The sequence below is a fragment of the Linepithema humile genome, chromosome 3, assembly GCF_040581485.1.
Source record: "Linepithema humile isolate Giens D197 chromosome 3, Lhum_UNIL_v1.0, whole genome shotgun sequence".
In the NCBI taxonomy this organism is placed as follows: Eukaryota; Metazoa; Arthropoda; class Insecta; order Hymenoptera; family Formicidae; genus Linepithema; species Linepithema humile.
Window position 1 is genome coordinate 22692116 of NC_090130.1, and position 16333 is coordinate 22708448.

The following is a 16333-nucleotide window of genomic DNA, read 5'->3' on the forward strand; positions in this document are numbered from 1 at the left end:
TATCTCTCGTGTATCTTAAGCTAGAGTCATAATTAAGTTAATGAGAAAAGAAAATTGCATCTCATTGCAATTATTGTAACAATTTGTAGTATTCATCTTCTACGAATTATCATAAACATATATAGATGATATGCTAATACACTCGACAAGTGTTTGCGCGCAAACAGTTTTTGATAATTTTATAAAAATTTTTTGTGCGAGAAAAAATTAATTAACATTAATTGAGAGACACGCATCAAGAGTCTCGAGAGACATGCATCGATAAGATTGATAAGAGTAATGCTACTTGTACCTAGAAAATCCGATAAGCAGCTTTATGTCGCTTAATAGTCACATTAATAACAGAAGTCTACTTCTTAGAATATATATATGATAACGTTTTTATATTTTAATGCAAATAAAAAAACTATTACTCTTTTATTTCCATGCATTTAGTAATATTGTTAAAATTACAATAAAAACATCATATTGACTAGAAATATTAATTTAGAATATATCTAACATTGATCAAAAATTTTATCAGTAAAAAATATTAATTGGTATAGGAAGTTGTAAAGAGAAATGCAGGAAATACTTTATATACGTTCTTCTTTACGACTGTATAAAGTTCGAAATAGTGCCAAGAGAAAATATATGGCGTATGACATCTTTGAATTTGACATCACTGAAATTGTAGGATAAATATAAAAATGTTTCGCGCGCGCGCGCGCGCGCGAGCAAGTTATCGCGAGAAAATAAAATAAATAAAACAAAAAATATCATCAGCTGTCTTTTCTCGAGAAATATGAACCTGTAGCTATATATTAAAATAATGTTAATTATATACTAATTGCATTTCTTGCATTACTTAATTTATTTTATTGAAGTATAGCTATTCGTTATATTTTTATAATTTTAATATAATTTTAATTAAATTTTAATTAATAAAAGCAATTTAATGTTATGAAATGTTTCTCTGCTCTTCACGAAATCTGAGAGCGATACAAATATATCTGTACACTCTAATTTCTGCTGCTCATGCTTGCACGTCTCTCGATAATTACATTCGGCAAAAAAACTATTTCGTACTTTAATCGCGCAAAATCCAATAGTCTTCTTTATGACATCCAATTTTACGAATCAATTTCGCACTCGTATGCTTGCACAATGAAATGCAGGCAGAATGGACTAGTCAATCAACTTCTGCTTTTAGAAACCTGTCAACTCGCATTGTGCTTCTGCGCGTACTGATTGCCGGGTAACTACCACTGAAACTTGAATAACTATGCAGTATTAATCCCAAGCTGCATACGCAATTCCCGGCTGTAGCTTAATGTTACCAGCAATGCAAGCCTCTTTGTATAACCACAAAACAGCTTACGTAATTAAGTGGTAATTAACTAAACATATGCATATGAAACGCACGGTATTGTTAGAGAACCTAGCTATTTCCACAATAAAAATTGACTTGGAATGAATTTTGTCTGCACTTGTCGGCACTAGATTGAATTAAAACACATATTTAGCGCAAAAACACATTACAGCGAAGAAAATATTATGATAAGAAAAAATTATAATCTTTAAACGCGTGAAACTCTTTGTGTAAGTGTGAGTTAGAATAGCAAATAAATGTGTAATATGATTTTTCTTACATCTATTTTTCGATATCTTTATCAAAAAGCAGAGAAACATGCAAATTTTCTCTTCTGCAATGATTGATGAAAAGCTTCTGATGGATGTTGCAACAATACGACAATATCGCGATAACAACTGCCAGTACTCTCATAACTCAAAAGCGCTGCTATACGATCTATACGTTAATATGAGGTGTTAGAGGAAAGCTCTCTGGTCAGAATTTGCGCGCATTCCGAGAATTGGGACGTGTCATTGCCTAGGCAACGGAATAGCAAACCGTGGTACTCGACATCACATTCGGACCGAGAAACACGGAGCCAGTGCTCTTCTAACAACGACGCACTTACACATCACTTAGGTACTCCGTGAAAAACGGAAGTCGGTCATTCAAGAGCGCCGCCAGGATGCAAGAAAAGTTCTTTGAAGCGCGAAAAACTGGATCTTCGCGTATTTGCCCATATAGAAAACTTTTGCAATTCTTTCTTCTGAACTTTTCTGATCTTTTCTCTTCCTTCTCGTCTTACATTATCTGTTCATTATCTAACAATGTTAGAACGGAAAAGCGAGTAAAAAAAAGAAAATACAACATGTAAAAAATTTTTATATAGATGGATAATGTCAAACAAATAAAATATAGTTTCTGATTTATAATAAATTACGCATATTATTTTTGTTTCTAATTCATTTTTTCACTCTAAAATCTATTTTAGACGATATAACTCGCGACAGAATATGAGATAAAAATCTATAAATATTATAGCTTTCCAACATTATAAATAAATTTCCAGTTTGAATTTTGTCGCAAATTCTAGATTGTTTAAAGCGGTTTTAACGTCGTTATTTAAAATTAGATTAAATAAAGTCTAATATGTACTGTCATACTGATGGCGTGTTATCCTGTATATCATGCGAGTCATAGATCAAATTGTAATGAATACTGATAATATCAGCATAATTGATAAATAAACAGAATGCTAATTGAAGTAGGAATAACAAGTTGTAATCTGAATTTATGTAGCTTTCAAATTGATCAAACTTTGCATAAGTTTATAATGCAATATGAAACGGAATTCAGTGAAAATAGAACACAAAACTTTCAAAAGTTTCGAGAAGCTAAAGAAACAAAAACAGAATTGAAGAAGATTATGTAATTATTTCACAGCAAATACAATGCATAAGAATGACGACCTCACTTTTGACTTCCGAATAAAATTGGAAACTTTAGAGCTTCTAATTACTTCGCCAAGTTTTTACTACAGTGCTTTTCAGAGTGTTGTTATGCAGCAAACGAAAACGTCTCTTTAAGTGGTTTTCCTATATCGTACTTAAGATTTCTTTGAATTTTCTGTTATTAAATTTAAGAAAATAAACAAAAATAAAATAAAGTTTTCTAAATTTTGTTAGCACTCAAATTTTATTTATATGTATTAATATATTAATAGAAACATATATTTTATTGTTATACGTAAATTTTAAGTAAGATAAAAAAATACAAACATTGATTACTTGTTCTCTCAATACTATATTTAATATTTTATGTCAAAATATATAAAATTTTATATGCATAACTCAGAAACAAGATAAAATAAATAAAATGTTATCCAGATAGCAAAACACACATTTTGTTTACTGAATAAATGTTGCACACATAAATACTTTGAATTTCAATGCAACGCATTGATATACATAAACACGACCGTCAACAGCATCTTTAATCTCTACTGCGAGCTAACTATGGAGAGCGATATTCAATCCGCCTCGCCACAAACTTGTGCCATCCGACGGTAGGAGTAAAACCGAGGAATAGTGCGACCACGAATATTTTAAGAGATATAAATTAATACTATAAATTTTAAATTTTGCAACATGCCTATGAGCTTGTTCATTTTTGCTTATTTCTTACGTTATGTATTATTTCTAAACAATGAAAAAACTGTTACCTTCGCAATATTTTTATTACAGAAAATATTGAATTAAAATAAATCAGAATGTCTGTTAAATAAAAAATAATATAGAATTTCATAGTTTTTAAATAATAAAAAAATTCTTATAATAATTTAACAGAAAGAACAATATTACGTTATACAACGCGAATATTTTTTCCATTTACAATTGCCTTATTGTGACGTTTGTATCGTAATGACCGCAAATTCTACCAGTTGAGCCACCCATCCCTATGAAGTCGACTCCATTGTCAGTAACATTCATAAAGCTCGTTTCTTTTTTTGGATCGACTCTCGTTTGCCTTCACCATCGGCTATTCAATTTTCTCGTAAACAAGCCATTTTTTTCCCATAAAAAGTAACAACCGATATGGAATACATCATGAAGTCCCCCCCTCCCCCACTCCGACACATACAATTACGACGCATCACGCGCGTAAGGGCGATCGATCCGATTGAGAGAATGCGAACCTGGACGGTATAATTGGCAATCACGTCATACGATAGCCTCACAATCCGACATCGGATATTATAAAGGACGGCGTACATCACAGAGATTGACTTTAATATTGTGTTAAATCATGTGAATTGTCGATAACAAGAACTGAAAATGGATTTATTTGAAGGGAAACTTTATCCCAGAGCGCAAATCTTTTCCGAAATTTTATTAACACTTTTCTATAATTTTCATGTTTCTTTTTTTGTTCAAAATTCATATAAATACTTAATATGGTACATTTTGTATAATAAGATCTAACTTAAAATTGATTCACGAATTATGCAATTTTTCTTTTTGTGCTTTTATAAATCATCTTTATGCAGAGTCATTTTCTTCATTTTATTATCATAATGACGCTCTGCTCTTCAGGAAATAATTATTTGTTTATTATGATGGATGAATCAATTCTGTTACATAATTCGGATAAATCGAAACTCGAAAATATTGAAGAAGCAGCTGCGGATAGCAATAACTCCTGTCACTGATAAATTACACATAGCACGTTGAGGGACGAGACACTTTCGTGAATCAAGATATTTGCATTCGACTTACGAGTAACCATTTTAGAGCCCGTCCCTCGTTCGCAAGGGCTTAAGCTCAATCTACCAGAATTTGTCGATCTATTAAAATGTGTGATGCAATATGTGTCAAACGTGATTTATTCACGTAGACTGATTTACTATAGCACTAAGAAAAAACAAATTACAGAGGACGCGCACATAGCAAGAGTATGTAAAAAATAGAAACGCATCAAAATCAATTTTAATATATATAGCAAATAAATATTGATCGCCATAGTGTTGTGAGTAATCAAGTTTGTGTAGAAGTTTGCATTAGCTCAAAAAAAATATCTATCCTAAAATAGTTTTCAACTGTCGTACAAAATGAGAAATCACTCGCGACTACAACTGTCATAAGCACACAGCGACGGGCAAGCTATTACATTTACAAACATATGTACACGCGCGACTTTACGATGAGATGCTTCGAGGCGGACATGAACGATGGAATCCGAAAAAGATACATATAATACATCCTGAACAAGAACAGGGTTTCATAAAAGTGAATCGTGGTCCGACATTTCATTCGACGATCGCCAAGATTCCGAGTTTCGATATCTAGTTTATACGAGAATTTCTATCATTTTCAGTACAAACTACTAAAGAAAAAGTCATGACCGATAAAATATGCTATTTACCGATAGATAAAATATGCGATGTGAAAAATTTCAATCATAAATCGCAACAAGATAGCATCGACAGAGCATGATATATAACTATCAACGATATGAATCAATTCAAACATTTTTAACGCTGGGAAGAGTTTCTCCCCTTTTTTTTAAGACTATCAAGATTTTATAAATTAAATGACAGTGAAAATTTAAGAACTAAACTATAAACAGAATTTTTAAAAATACAAATCAGATTACTAATGCATAGACAAAATGTTGTTGCGGAATGTTGTAATATAATTTTATAGGGTGTACATGCAAAAGAAAATGGCAGAGAGAATAATTTTGAATGAGAATAAATTTCCATACAAATATCTTTCTTTGTTTTCCATAATATGAAGATTTACATATTTTTTGAAGGAAGAATGTAGATACGCGTATCAATTTTCACCGCCCAAGAATCATCATATACGTTATATGTAAATACTGCGCAGTGAAATTACCTGTGGTAATATTACGGCAAGAAAATGGTGTGACGGTGGAGGAATTGAGGAAAGTATAAGTATAAATGAACACCATGTACGTAAACCTCAAGCAGAAAGTCATTTTGAAATAAATTGTGGAGCGGCATATAATTTAACGTCGCGCTTTCGCATAAATGTTGAATGTGTTATAAAATTTTCTGCGACGTGAAATATAATATGAAACATGTTGCTTCCCGTAACAATAAAAGATGCATATATTATGGCACATATAAAGTTGAAAATATCATCGACTGATATTGTATATTTTCATTATTTTTAAATTATTATATTAATGATATTAAAATAACAATTGTACAAATTGATTGGACTTACCGGCACGATGCGCAGCAGCGGAGTTGTTTACAAGTTGATCTGTAACAAAGTACATCTAAATTATAACAATGTTCAAAAGAATGGTTTGAAAAACAAGTATTGTGCACATTAAACTTTTTAATAACAACAATATAATAGTTACGTACAAGACACATGTTATATTGCAATAACGTTATTGAGTGAAAAATTATAATATTGATGTTATGTTATTGTTGGTTAGAAAGTACAATATTTGCTAGGATGTAAATACTAACCTTACAGCTGTTCCGCCGGCACCCGATGCCCTTCCTGGGCCTCCTTGTCCTCTCAGTCTTTCAATCCTTAAAGCCCTTCAAGGCACTGACACTCTCACACAAGCACTCTCACACACCTTCGCGACCGAAATATAAAAAAATTGAAATTAAAAACGCACATACTTTTAAATACAAAATAAATACAAAACGCACGGTATTTTTAACGGCAATATCACCACGTACTTTGTCACTTGGGACAAAACTGTGAAACTCGAATATCTTCGCACTGATCACACGATACGGTTACGATTCGACACCATCCGCATCCATAACAGACAACAACGAAAAAAGATTGAAACCTTTGAAGAGTAAAGGCAATACTATGAAAACAAATAGCTATGCTGATATGGAACGATCCGATGCAATCAAGTGTCAGAGATATCGAAATGTAGACACAGTTTACACGTAACAATCGAGAATCGTATACATGTGCTGCGCTCTATGTGTTCTCGATTGTTGCGTGTCAACCGCGTCTACATTCCGACGTCTCCGGCCGCCATGCGAATAATAACAGAATAATAAGATACATCAAGGACAAAGTGCACCGATTCTGATTTCAAAGGATGCGGAACAGAGAACAACAATATACATAGTGATACATAGCACAAGAAAGAGAGAAACAAGAGAGATATAGAGCACACAAGCTACAGCGCAAACGAACAAAACAAACCTCACCAAACATCACGCATCGATCTCGAAACGCATGGTATGAAAAATATTTTACATATTACAAGATATTTCTTGCATTTGATATTTTAATTACGATTTATTTATTTTACTTTTATTGTTATGAAAAAATTGTCTCAGAGTAAGGTAAAAAACCAGTCGTTAAAAAATAATGCACAAAAAGTGAGAAACTGGTACACGGTTAAAATAAGTTTACACATTTTGTGATTATGTATGTGCATTGTAATGCAAGGAACGATATACTTCAATATATGTGCCGCAATTTCAACCAATCTCACGCAAAAGCTATGAAAAATAGCCGACTATTGTGAAAACTCGAAACTGTCGTACTAACGACTTTGCATGCAAATGCGTCGTTAGTAGTTACTTGAAGTTTCTAGAAAATACATTTTACTAGTTTTGTCATTGCAGTCAGCATTGACTATTTCTCGAAAAGTTGCGTTATTACTGAGATTAAATACACATTGAAATGTTTTATTTTTCATGCAGCGACATTATAGAAATTGCGAAATTGTGCGCAGGATATTAAATCACAATATTCATGATCGATATAGAAAAATTACTTGTTCATTATTTTTAGTAGAATAACGCTTTTATCATAAATTAATTTGGCGGCTTACCTATAAATACGTTCTACGAAGTGATTGTTTCCAACAGTGACGTTAATTCGATTTACTCAATAAAGGATTGAAGAAGTTATATTTAGAATATATTTAACAATTGATTTGCAGAGAATAATAATACTGAAAAAATATCCAATAAATAAAAAGAAATTACTTTTTCAATAAGTGAACTATATTTTATTAAATTATAGAATTCTAAATATCATGAAAAAATGTAATTCTTCATAATAATTGCGTCATTTCAAGATATTAAAAAATAGCATTACTTTGACTTGATGAATACAATAAATCATAACTGTAATATGAAAACATGTTTAGCATATTTCCGCATCTCGCCTGTTGCAATTTACTATAATTTATTTAAATTGCACTACTCACATCAATGAAATAATATTGTTTTAATATTTAGAAATATAATTTATGTTCAAATATTAAATAACTTGCAATAAATGAATAATGACAAGTTTAATCTAATCGAATATTTAATTATCTTTTAAATAGTAACATAATTTAATTTAAAAAATTGAGACTTAATATCATACTTAATATCATACAAGTGGTTTATATTAAGATTTGCTAGAGATTTAATTATTGAAAAAGTAAAGGATTATATTGTATAGAATATAATTTGTGGATGCCCAAAAATGAGAAAGCAATATTGCTTCGAGATTTTTATTAAAATTTTTACCAGAAATTTTTACAGATCGTTCATTTATACTGACTAATGTCAAACAAACCCTGGTAGAAGTTTGTGCAGTTTGACTGAACACCCGACCATTTACTATCTAATATTACTGGGTTTTCTTTATATACAAAAATACTGCATCGCAACTAGGCAAAATTAGTTAAAGCAATTTTATTATACAATATTATTATATAATATTATATTTTATTGTATAATAAAATTGCTTTAACTAATTTTGCCAAAAATATATTTTAACAAAATATATCACATATCACCATTAAAAGGTTTTTGATCAGTTTTTAAAATAAAAAGTTAATAAGTTTGTAAAATAATCAAGTGTAAAATTAATAAAAATGTGTGAACGCGTGCAAAAATATAGGGCAAAGAAAAAAAACCTTACAGAATTAAAACAGCTTAGAATACGTAATTTGCATAATTCTGTCATAAAAATTTTAACAGAGGTTAAAAGTGACAATTGTCAATTATCTATTTATTGCCCTTCTACTGCTAAGTAACTGAGTTCAGATTTTGTACATTTTTTCTATGTAGTAACTGCGCGAAAAGCGTTACGTCTTGATTGAAATCCTAACAGTTTTACTGTTCAATTACTAGGGAGAAGCTAATATAACTGCCTAATAACCAATCGAAAACTGCATTAAATTTCTACCAGGGAAGCTAAAACAAAATTAGAGAAATGTCGACCGACGACATGCACGGTTACAACTGTCTACAGTGCGCTAACTATAATTGGAAGCAACACAAATTAGAGACGAAGCAGAGAACGCACATTTTCTCTGATGCAGGCCAGCAGGTTTTAGTCTGTGCATTTCACTGCTGTAATAGCTTCATTTATAAACAATTTCAGAATTACATAAGTAAAATCTTTTCCATGTATTTTCAGCAAAAAATGCAAAATAGCAAATTTTTTATCGAATATTACATAAGATTTAATCATTGCTCAACACAAGCTCAAGAGAATTATATTGTATATGATATCATATTTCTGACAATTGCAAGTAATTTTTAGAAATAATATATCGCTGTAAATATACACACAATACGATGCACATTGCGTCAATTTATTACAACAAAAGACACTGACTGACACTTTTTTGCGCAAAGTGATAAGGCATATTGGGCATTACTACGTACGTTTTATTATATTGTTTATAGCGAAGGTACGAAAATTGCGCGGTAACGCAGACGTTTATTTTTCTTTCGCCATGCTGAGCAAGCAACAGTCACTCATCTATTTATAACGCCACCGTACTAACCACCATCCGCCGAGTTTATTATCGCGTGTAAATATAGAGCGCATAAAGAATGCCGATATGATGCACGGAACGCTTGAAAATGTTGTAAGAAAAAAATAGGACTGGCGATTATTGATCCGTCCTCTGCAAAAGTCGTATGCATACACGAACGAGGATTACGTAATCTTTGATGACAACGAAATTTTCTTAATTAACGTAGCTTTGTGTCGACCCGCCTATAATCACATTTACTTCCACCGTAATCTGCATATTATTTTCCATCCCTTTGAACCTTCGCTGTCGCTCAGGTTTAATGTTACCATGAATATATAGACAATCGCTGCACATACCTTTATGTTATCCCCGATTAATGACGCATTTATAGTTTGAAGCTTATATTTCTGAAGGGATAAAGGCTCTTTTCCAAAAAAGATTTGTTTGCAAATATTTCCAAAGTAAACATTTCATATTTACTATAATTGCACTACCAGTACAAAAATATCGTAATTGAAAAAAAATTGTACATGCATATATTTTTATTATCTTTGTCATTATTATTACAATGAATGCAAAATGAAGATATATACGTGAGACATGCAGGAAGAAAAACACGTAGTAAAAGTTATACTCTACAATATTATATTGCAATAAAACACTGTCTTTAAAATTAGTTTTCTTGAAAGATTTTTGTAAGAAACTTCTAAATTATAATAGTTTATTTAACATTCACAATACAATATCTACGTACTTGGTATCAGGACTTTATGGCATCCCAGAATTCTAAAGTTTAAATTTCGTTAGCATACCAATAGGTGTATCACTGTTCCTGAGTTTATGGTCTTTAATCCCCGAACAATGAGAAGTTTACAATCCCACCCTTTGTGCGCCAAAACAAGCCTGGAAATCTGTATGTGTTTAGATCAATAGAAGTAAAATTTCTTCCATATATTTAAAATAAAAACTTGCTTTATAGAATTATTATTTTATTGAACTCTTCAACTTTTTCTTAAACAGAAAACTTAAAATTTAAACAGAGAAACAGCTTTTTACGGGGTCAGTGTATGCATAATACAGTTAATTGCGGATGCAGATTTATGCGACATGTTATGCAACGCGCAAAGCATTTGTCATCTGACAAAGTAGAAGGGGGAAAGTCGTCGAACTTGTCGCGTGTCTCGCAAGCTTTCTTGAAATAGCAAGACGGTCGCAAGATGAATGGCCGCAATGTGATCGCTTTTAAGAGATTGCAGGGCTTACATCAAGATCGTGTTCTGTGTACAATAAATATGTTTTTAAACTTTAATAAATCTCCAATATACGTACAAGTCAATTATATATGTATTAATAGAATATTCGCTAATCCTATCACAATGTCGCTTCATCAATTTGCTAAAAAAATCGATAAGTTTACTTAGTTTTCTAAATAATATGATCATTTTTGTGCATAAGGAATTTTATGTGCATAAAGATGCAGATGAAAAATGAAGCGATAAAACCTAAATAATACTAAAACATAAATAATAAAATATTAAAATGTTTAAGACTCAGCTCAGTCCAGGATTCATACTGACAGTCATTATTTATATTAAAACGAAGCAAAATACAATGACATTCAAAAATATATCACACAGTTTTTTTGTCACATCTCAAAAAGAGTGTACTCATCTGCTTCGTTAAGATCTCTAAAAATTTGAGAGAACTTTGATTAAGAACATCATCACAATTCGATAGTAGGCCGCCAAGTACTTTACCGCAATGCAGAGTACAGAATGCAATCTCATATGTATGTATCCAAGTGTGCGCACCATAAATATAACTTTAAGTGCCTTTTATATCGCATAGCATCGATGCTTAAAACCTACAGTGACGTACGCAGTCATTAGCACATGAAATATAATAAAAAATTAAGTTTCTCTCTCCCACTCGATAGAGTATTATTTTTCGAAATGTGTTGCTTTTAATGATATATAGAAAACAAAAGGTGCAACGGTGAGATGACGAATGATTCAAATATTGAAAAATATACTTTTTTTTTAACATTTACAAACTTTTTGATAGATTTTTCAAATTTCTTTTAATGTTGTATTTCTAATTTTTAACTTAAAAAATTTAAAGCTTGTTTTAAAAATGTTTGATTTAGACGTGATTTAGAATGTTAGATTTATTTAAATGTTTTGTCTTACTAAAACCTTTAAATTTCCAAATTGTATCAACGTTTTAATTAATTTAATTGGAGAACGTTTATTTCATTGTAATGTATAATATTTAATGAATAAAGTAAATTATTTTATAAATAAGTTATTTTATAAATAAAGTAAATTAATAAAATACTAATAAAATGTATTTAATTGCAACATTTATTAATCAAAATAATAATTTTTACTTGAAATATTAAATGTGTTTTGCTAAAAATAATATTTGCTAAATATTTCTTCCGTTTTTTATAAATGCTTTATCTTGTTAAGTGAGTGATATTTCGGTTATCTATATATATACATACTTTTTTTTTCTTGTGACCATAAACCAGAAAGATTTGCAAGTGACCTAGTTTTTTTCATTATTATTCTAGTCGTACATAAAAAGATATCATCGTCCCAGTTCGACGTCATATTCTATATAAATCGTATACAGTGAGGCAATTACATGCACTATATGTATTTTTACCGGAAATAACACCAGAAACAAAGTTAACACTTCAATGACAGCTTCCAAAAGTTTCTATAAAGAAAATTAAATTTCCAAAATTTTATCATTTTTTATCAGAAATGTTGGCACCGTTTAATCGACGGTTTCAATGCCGTGTTGCTTGTGCAGATAAGTGCGATCACAAAGAATAACGATTTCCTTTTCTATAGTGTGAAGCTTTGCTCTATCAAGCACGGCGAAATGCTTCGATGCGCGTGAAAGACTTAAAAGAGAAAGCCCAACTATTCTTTCCCCGATGAAAATATTTTTCACAGCATTTAAGTTGTTGCATTCAGTGGTGTGTTTATAAATGAATGTCAATATTGGAAAAATTAAAAATTACAAAACGCAATTAATAAAGTTAATTATATACACATATAAATATTGTGAATATAATTCTAAAATGTTATAATAGGAATTAAAACAATAATAACAATTGTAGAACGAAAAATATATAATAATGAGATATAATGCAATATATGTGTATTGAATAGAGGATTATTGATGTTTAAAATTCTATTGAATTACTATTGATATGTGATATTGCTTCAACAATTAAAGCATACGAATCTAAATATCAATATTAGTTTTATCAAAGCATGTCAATTAAATTCTGCGGAATAAATTTTTTTAGAATCTCTCACACAATGTGTGAACTTTTCTTCGATTTTACGCTACTGTAAGCGTGCGGAGCCGTTGCAGAACATATTCGTAGAAGGCCGCAGACCGTATAAAGGCGGCCCCATGTAAACCGCAAGCTCCATTTGCTGCTCGCAAGCTCGCGGCTAGCGAGCCAGACTGCCGGAGTTTTGTCCGTTGTATTTTCGTTGGCACGATACCGGGTACCGCGGTACACCGCGGCCACGCAACCCGGAAAGGTCAGCTGGCATTACGTACGCCACTACGTACTGACGATAGGAGACGTATAGGACACCTGTGCAAATTGCTTGGACGACTCTTTTATCGTACGATTCTTATCGGTCATGCGAGCTTCTTACGAATGTGAAGTGCACTTGTGCTCCAATTTGAGTAGACGCCGGCGGCGTCGTGATATCCGAGTGACTCTCAAGAGTGCGAAATAAATAACATTTTTATTGCAATCTTTTTAGATAAAAATAATTATTTATAAACGTAACTATCTGCGCAACTTAGTTTTCCAGACACTCGATTTTTTATTGCGATATTTATTATTTTCAAACTGTGCGTGAAATAAATAGCAAGTCTTTAACAAGTCTTTAAATCAATACGCGATTATTTCGGAAATTATATTATTTAAAAAAATTATACTAGAAATTATATTTAGAGAGATGCATTTATTTTTAAACTGACGATTCGTTTTACTCTCATTACAGTTATGACCTAGAATGAGTTCACAAATGGATCATCGAAGAATAACATCGACGGGATGCAAATAAAGTGCATGATTGAATAATGCATTGTGAAGCGGTGATTTTACGCTATCATTGTTATGATATAGCCCGAGAAGAAGGATGCAGCACGGAAAAGGAGGATAGAAAACACGGAACGCTCGAAAAGGTGTATGTACAGGTAATATAGTAGTTTTTTATCCTATATTATATTTCAAAAGCTCTATCTCAAGTTTCAGAAATCTATCTTTCTGCAAAATTTTGTGTAAACTATTGCGAAAATATAAATTAAGATGTCAAATGTTTATTTTAGAAGTTTATTTCGTTTAAAAGTTTACTTTTGAGTATTAAAAACTAAAGAATTTGTAAAATTTTAATTAAATTCTTGGCTCTTGTAGCTTGTTTTTCCCTTCAAATTATTAATTAAATTCTCTAGAAAAAAATTATTTTATCGTAGAATTCCTAAATTAGATTTTTGCTAATTATATGCGTAGATCACTGGTGTCTCGTTTTTGCATCGTAAAAAGACACGGCTACAATAAAAAGCAGAAGTGGAGACGGACACGTGTGCGGAAGGATACGCGGTCCATATCCGGCCCGCCATCCTGGCGGCATGGTCCTTTGGGCCACAATACTAATCCTTCAAGGAGCTGGATTCGTAGGTAAGCAATGAATCGCATGATTATACATAATTAATAGAAAACAATCAAAATTTTTCACAGAAAACTTAGTCAAAAATATATTCATGTCTGAAAGACATTTATAATTCTTGAAAACAAAGATAAAAAAATTTTTTTGTTTTACAATTTGAAATATAACGCTAAAACAAAAACATATTGCTGTTTGACGTATTTGCAGCAGTTTTTTTCATCTAAAATATAAAAACATTTTTTAAATTTTTATTAATTATGAGTATTGCTTTTTTATTTTGTATCAAAATAAAAAAGAATTACATTGTAAAAATTGTACAATTTTAAAAAACACAAATTTTTTATCAAAAATTGTGATTTTAACATTTATTAACAAATTTAAAAGTATTGGAATGCTTTCGATGATTCCGCTTTGAGATGATTTCAAGAAAAAAATTCAAGTCAATTGAATTACTTTTCGAAAGATTGTGTGTCAACATTGTGTATAAAAAAAGTTTCGAAAAAAAACGTGTATAAAATTTAGGATGGAGTTTTGTTTATGCATCGCAGTTTATAAACATCTGTAGCCTTCTTTTTTTTTTGTATTTTGAAAAAATCTTTAAAAGTTTATTTTTTAAATATCAAGAAATGTGATAAAAAAAAGTTTACTTTTAAAACATTTTTAAAGTAAAATAACTCCTTAAACAAGAGTTTGACATGATCAATGAATTTATAAAAAGAATTGGCAATAGTTTGCGGACATCCGGCATCTCTAGAAGCGGGTATTATCCGAAGATTGACAGGTACTCCGTCTTGTTTGTTCGTAGGCTCGGTGACAGGCATCCCCGGCGTCCCGGAAAACATAACGGTGATGTTCTTGAATCCGACGTCTGTGCGCGTGTCTTGGAGCACCAGCCAGGTCGAGCAGGTCGAAAAATATGACGTCACATACAAGCCAACAGACGCCAGGTGCGTTCTAGTGATTCCGATATTGCGAATCGGACGCGTGAAAGAGGACTCACATTTTATATGTACAAACAGCATTCGAACAAAAACACCTATTTCACGCACGCGTTCCGTCGAATATTGATTTCTTTCAAAACAAAATTGAAATTTCTCCATGAAAAATACGCTCAAACTCGATTACGTTCTTCATAATGCATTTAATTTAATTTTTGTTAACTATTGTTCTTCATAGATAATACTTCACAAAAGTTTAGGCTTACTGAATGGTTCTAATATTTGACACACATATTTTTCAAATTATTTTTAAGAATTTACATGAGTTATATCGTTCACTTTTATTTAAAAAATTTTAATTATTCGTAAGAAAAAAGGTAAATCTTGGAATTGAATATTGGATATTACTTTATCATTCAAACATAATTGAGAACGCAAAGAACATTATTTTTTTAATTCACATTTTTTTTATTTTTTATTTTTCTTGTCATTCGTGACAATTGAGACACAAACTTATACGGATTGCGACAAAATGCCGCATTGCAGACGTTTAGGCTTATCGAAACTGGGATATATATGTAAAAAGTTTAATAGCTGCAATACGGAATGTTGCTGCTAGTGCAGACTGTGCTATAGATATCGACACTTATTGTTGGAAAAGGGTCGAAAAGGCAGTAAGCAGGTCGTGTTGTGCGTGATACGCGTGTCTCGTGTGCATGTCGCGTTTAACACCTATTACACCCTATTACACCCTCGGTAATTTTCTTTAATTACCGAGAATGTCTCACGATATTTAAATGTCATTGTGCATGCCATTCTCACAAAAGCGAAAATATTAAAGATACATTTATTAATCCGTTGAATTACAATTTTATATACAGAAAAATACGTAAAGTGTTTACAACATATACGTATATTTATTATTCTGTAAATGTCAGTAAGTAAAATTTTTCACTTTTTAAACACATGTTTATTTATTCAAAAATTTTTTATTTTAATCTAAATTAACGTTAAATTTAATTAGTAAAACATAGTTAAACCCTTAAGTTAATTTATTAAAGTTTTCT

At 31.0% G+C, this 16333-nt stretch overlaps 2 protein-coding genes across 12 annotated transcripts in view; one reads left to right on the top strand and one right to left on the bottom strand.

Moving 5' to 3' along the window:
- sprt (PDZ domain-containing protein sprite) overlaps window positions 1-6751 on the bottom strand; it is a 96075-nt gene extending 89324 nt beyond the window's left edge. The window contains exons 1-2 of one of the 3 annotated variants that reach the window (XM_067352043.1): window positions 6561-6751; window positions 6085-6454 (exon numbers count right to left, since the gene is read on the bottom strand). In XM_067352043.1, the coding sequence (XP_067208144.1) occupies window positions 6085-6139 (55 nt within the window). In that variant the 5' untranslated portion in view covers window positions 6140-6454; window positions 6561-6751. Of the gene's footprint in view, window positions 1-6084 lie in introns of all 3 variants that reach the window. The other 2 variants (XM_067352045.1, XM_067352044.1) reach the window with 2 other exon arrangements.
- Window positions 1-16333, top strand: part of LOC105668801 (uncharacterized) — a 72504-nt gene that overhangs the window by 23671 nt on the left and 32500 nt on the right. For 5 of the 9 annotated variants that reach the window (XM_012361404.2, XM_012361402.2, XM_012361410.2 and 2 more), the window contains exons 3-5: window positions 13663-13858; window positions 14172-14339; window positions 15134-15275. In XM_012361404.2, coding sequence (XP_012216827.1) covers window positions 14291-14339; window positions 15134-15275 — 191 coding nt within the window. In that variant the 5' untranslated portion in view covers window positions 13663-13858; window positions 14172-14290. Of the gene's footprint in view, window positions 1-6883; window positions 7084-13033; window positions 13382-13662; window positions 13859-14171; window positions 14340-15133; window positions 15276-16333 lie in introns of those variants that run through there. The other 4 variants (XM_012361406.2, XM_012361407.2, XM_012361403.2 and 1 more) reach the window with 4 other exon arrangements.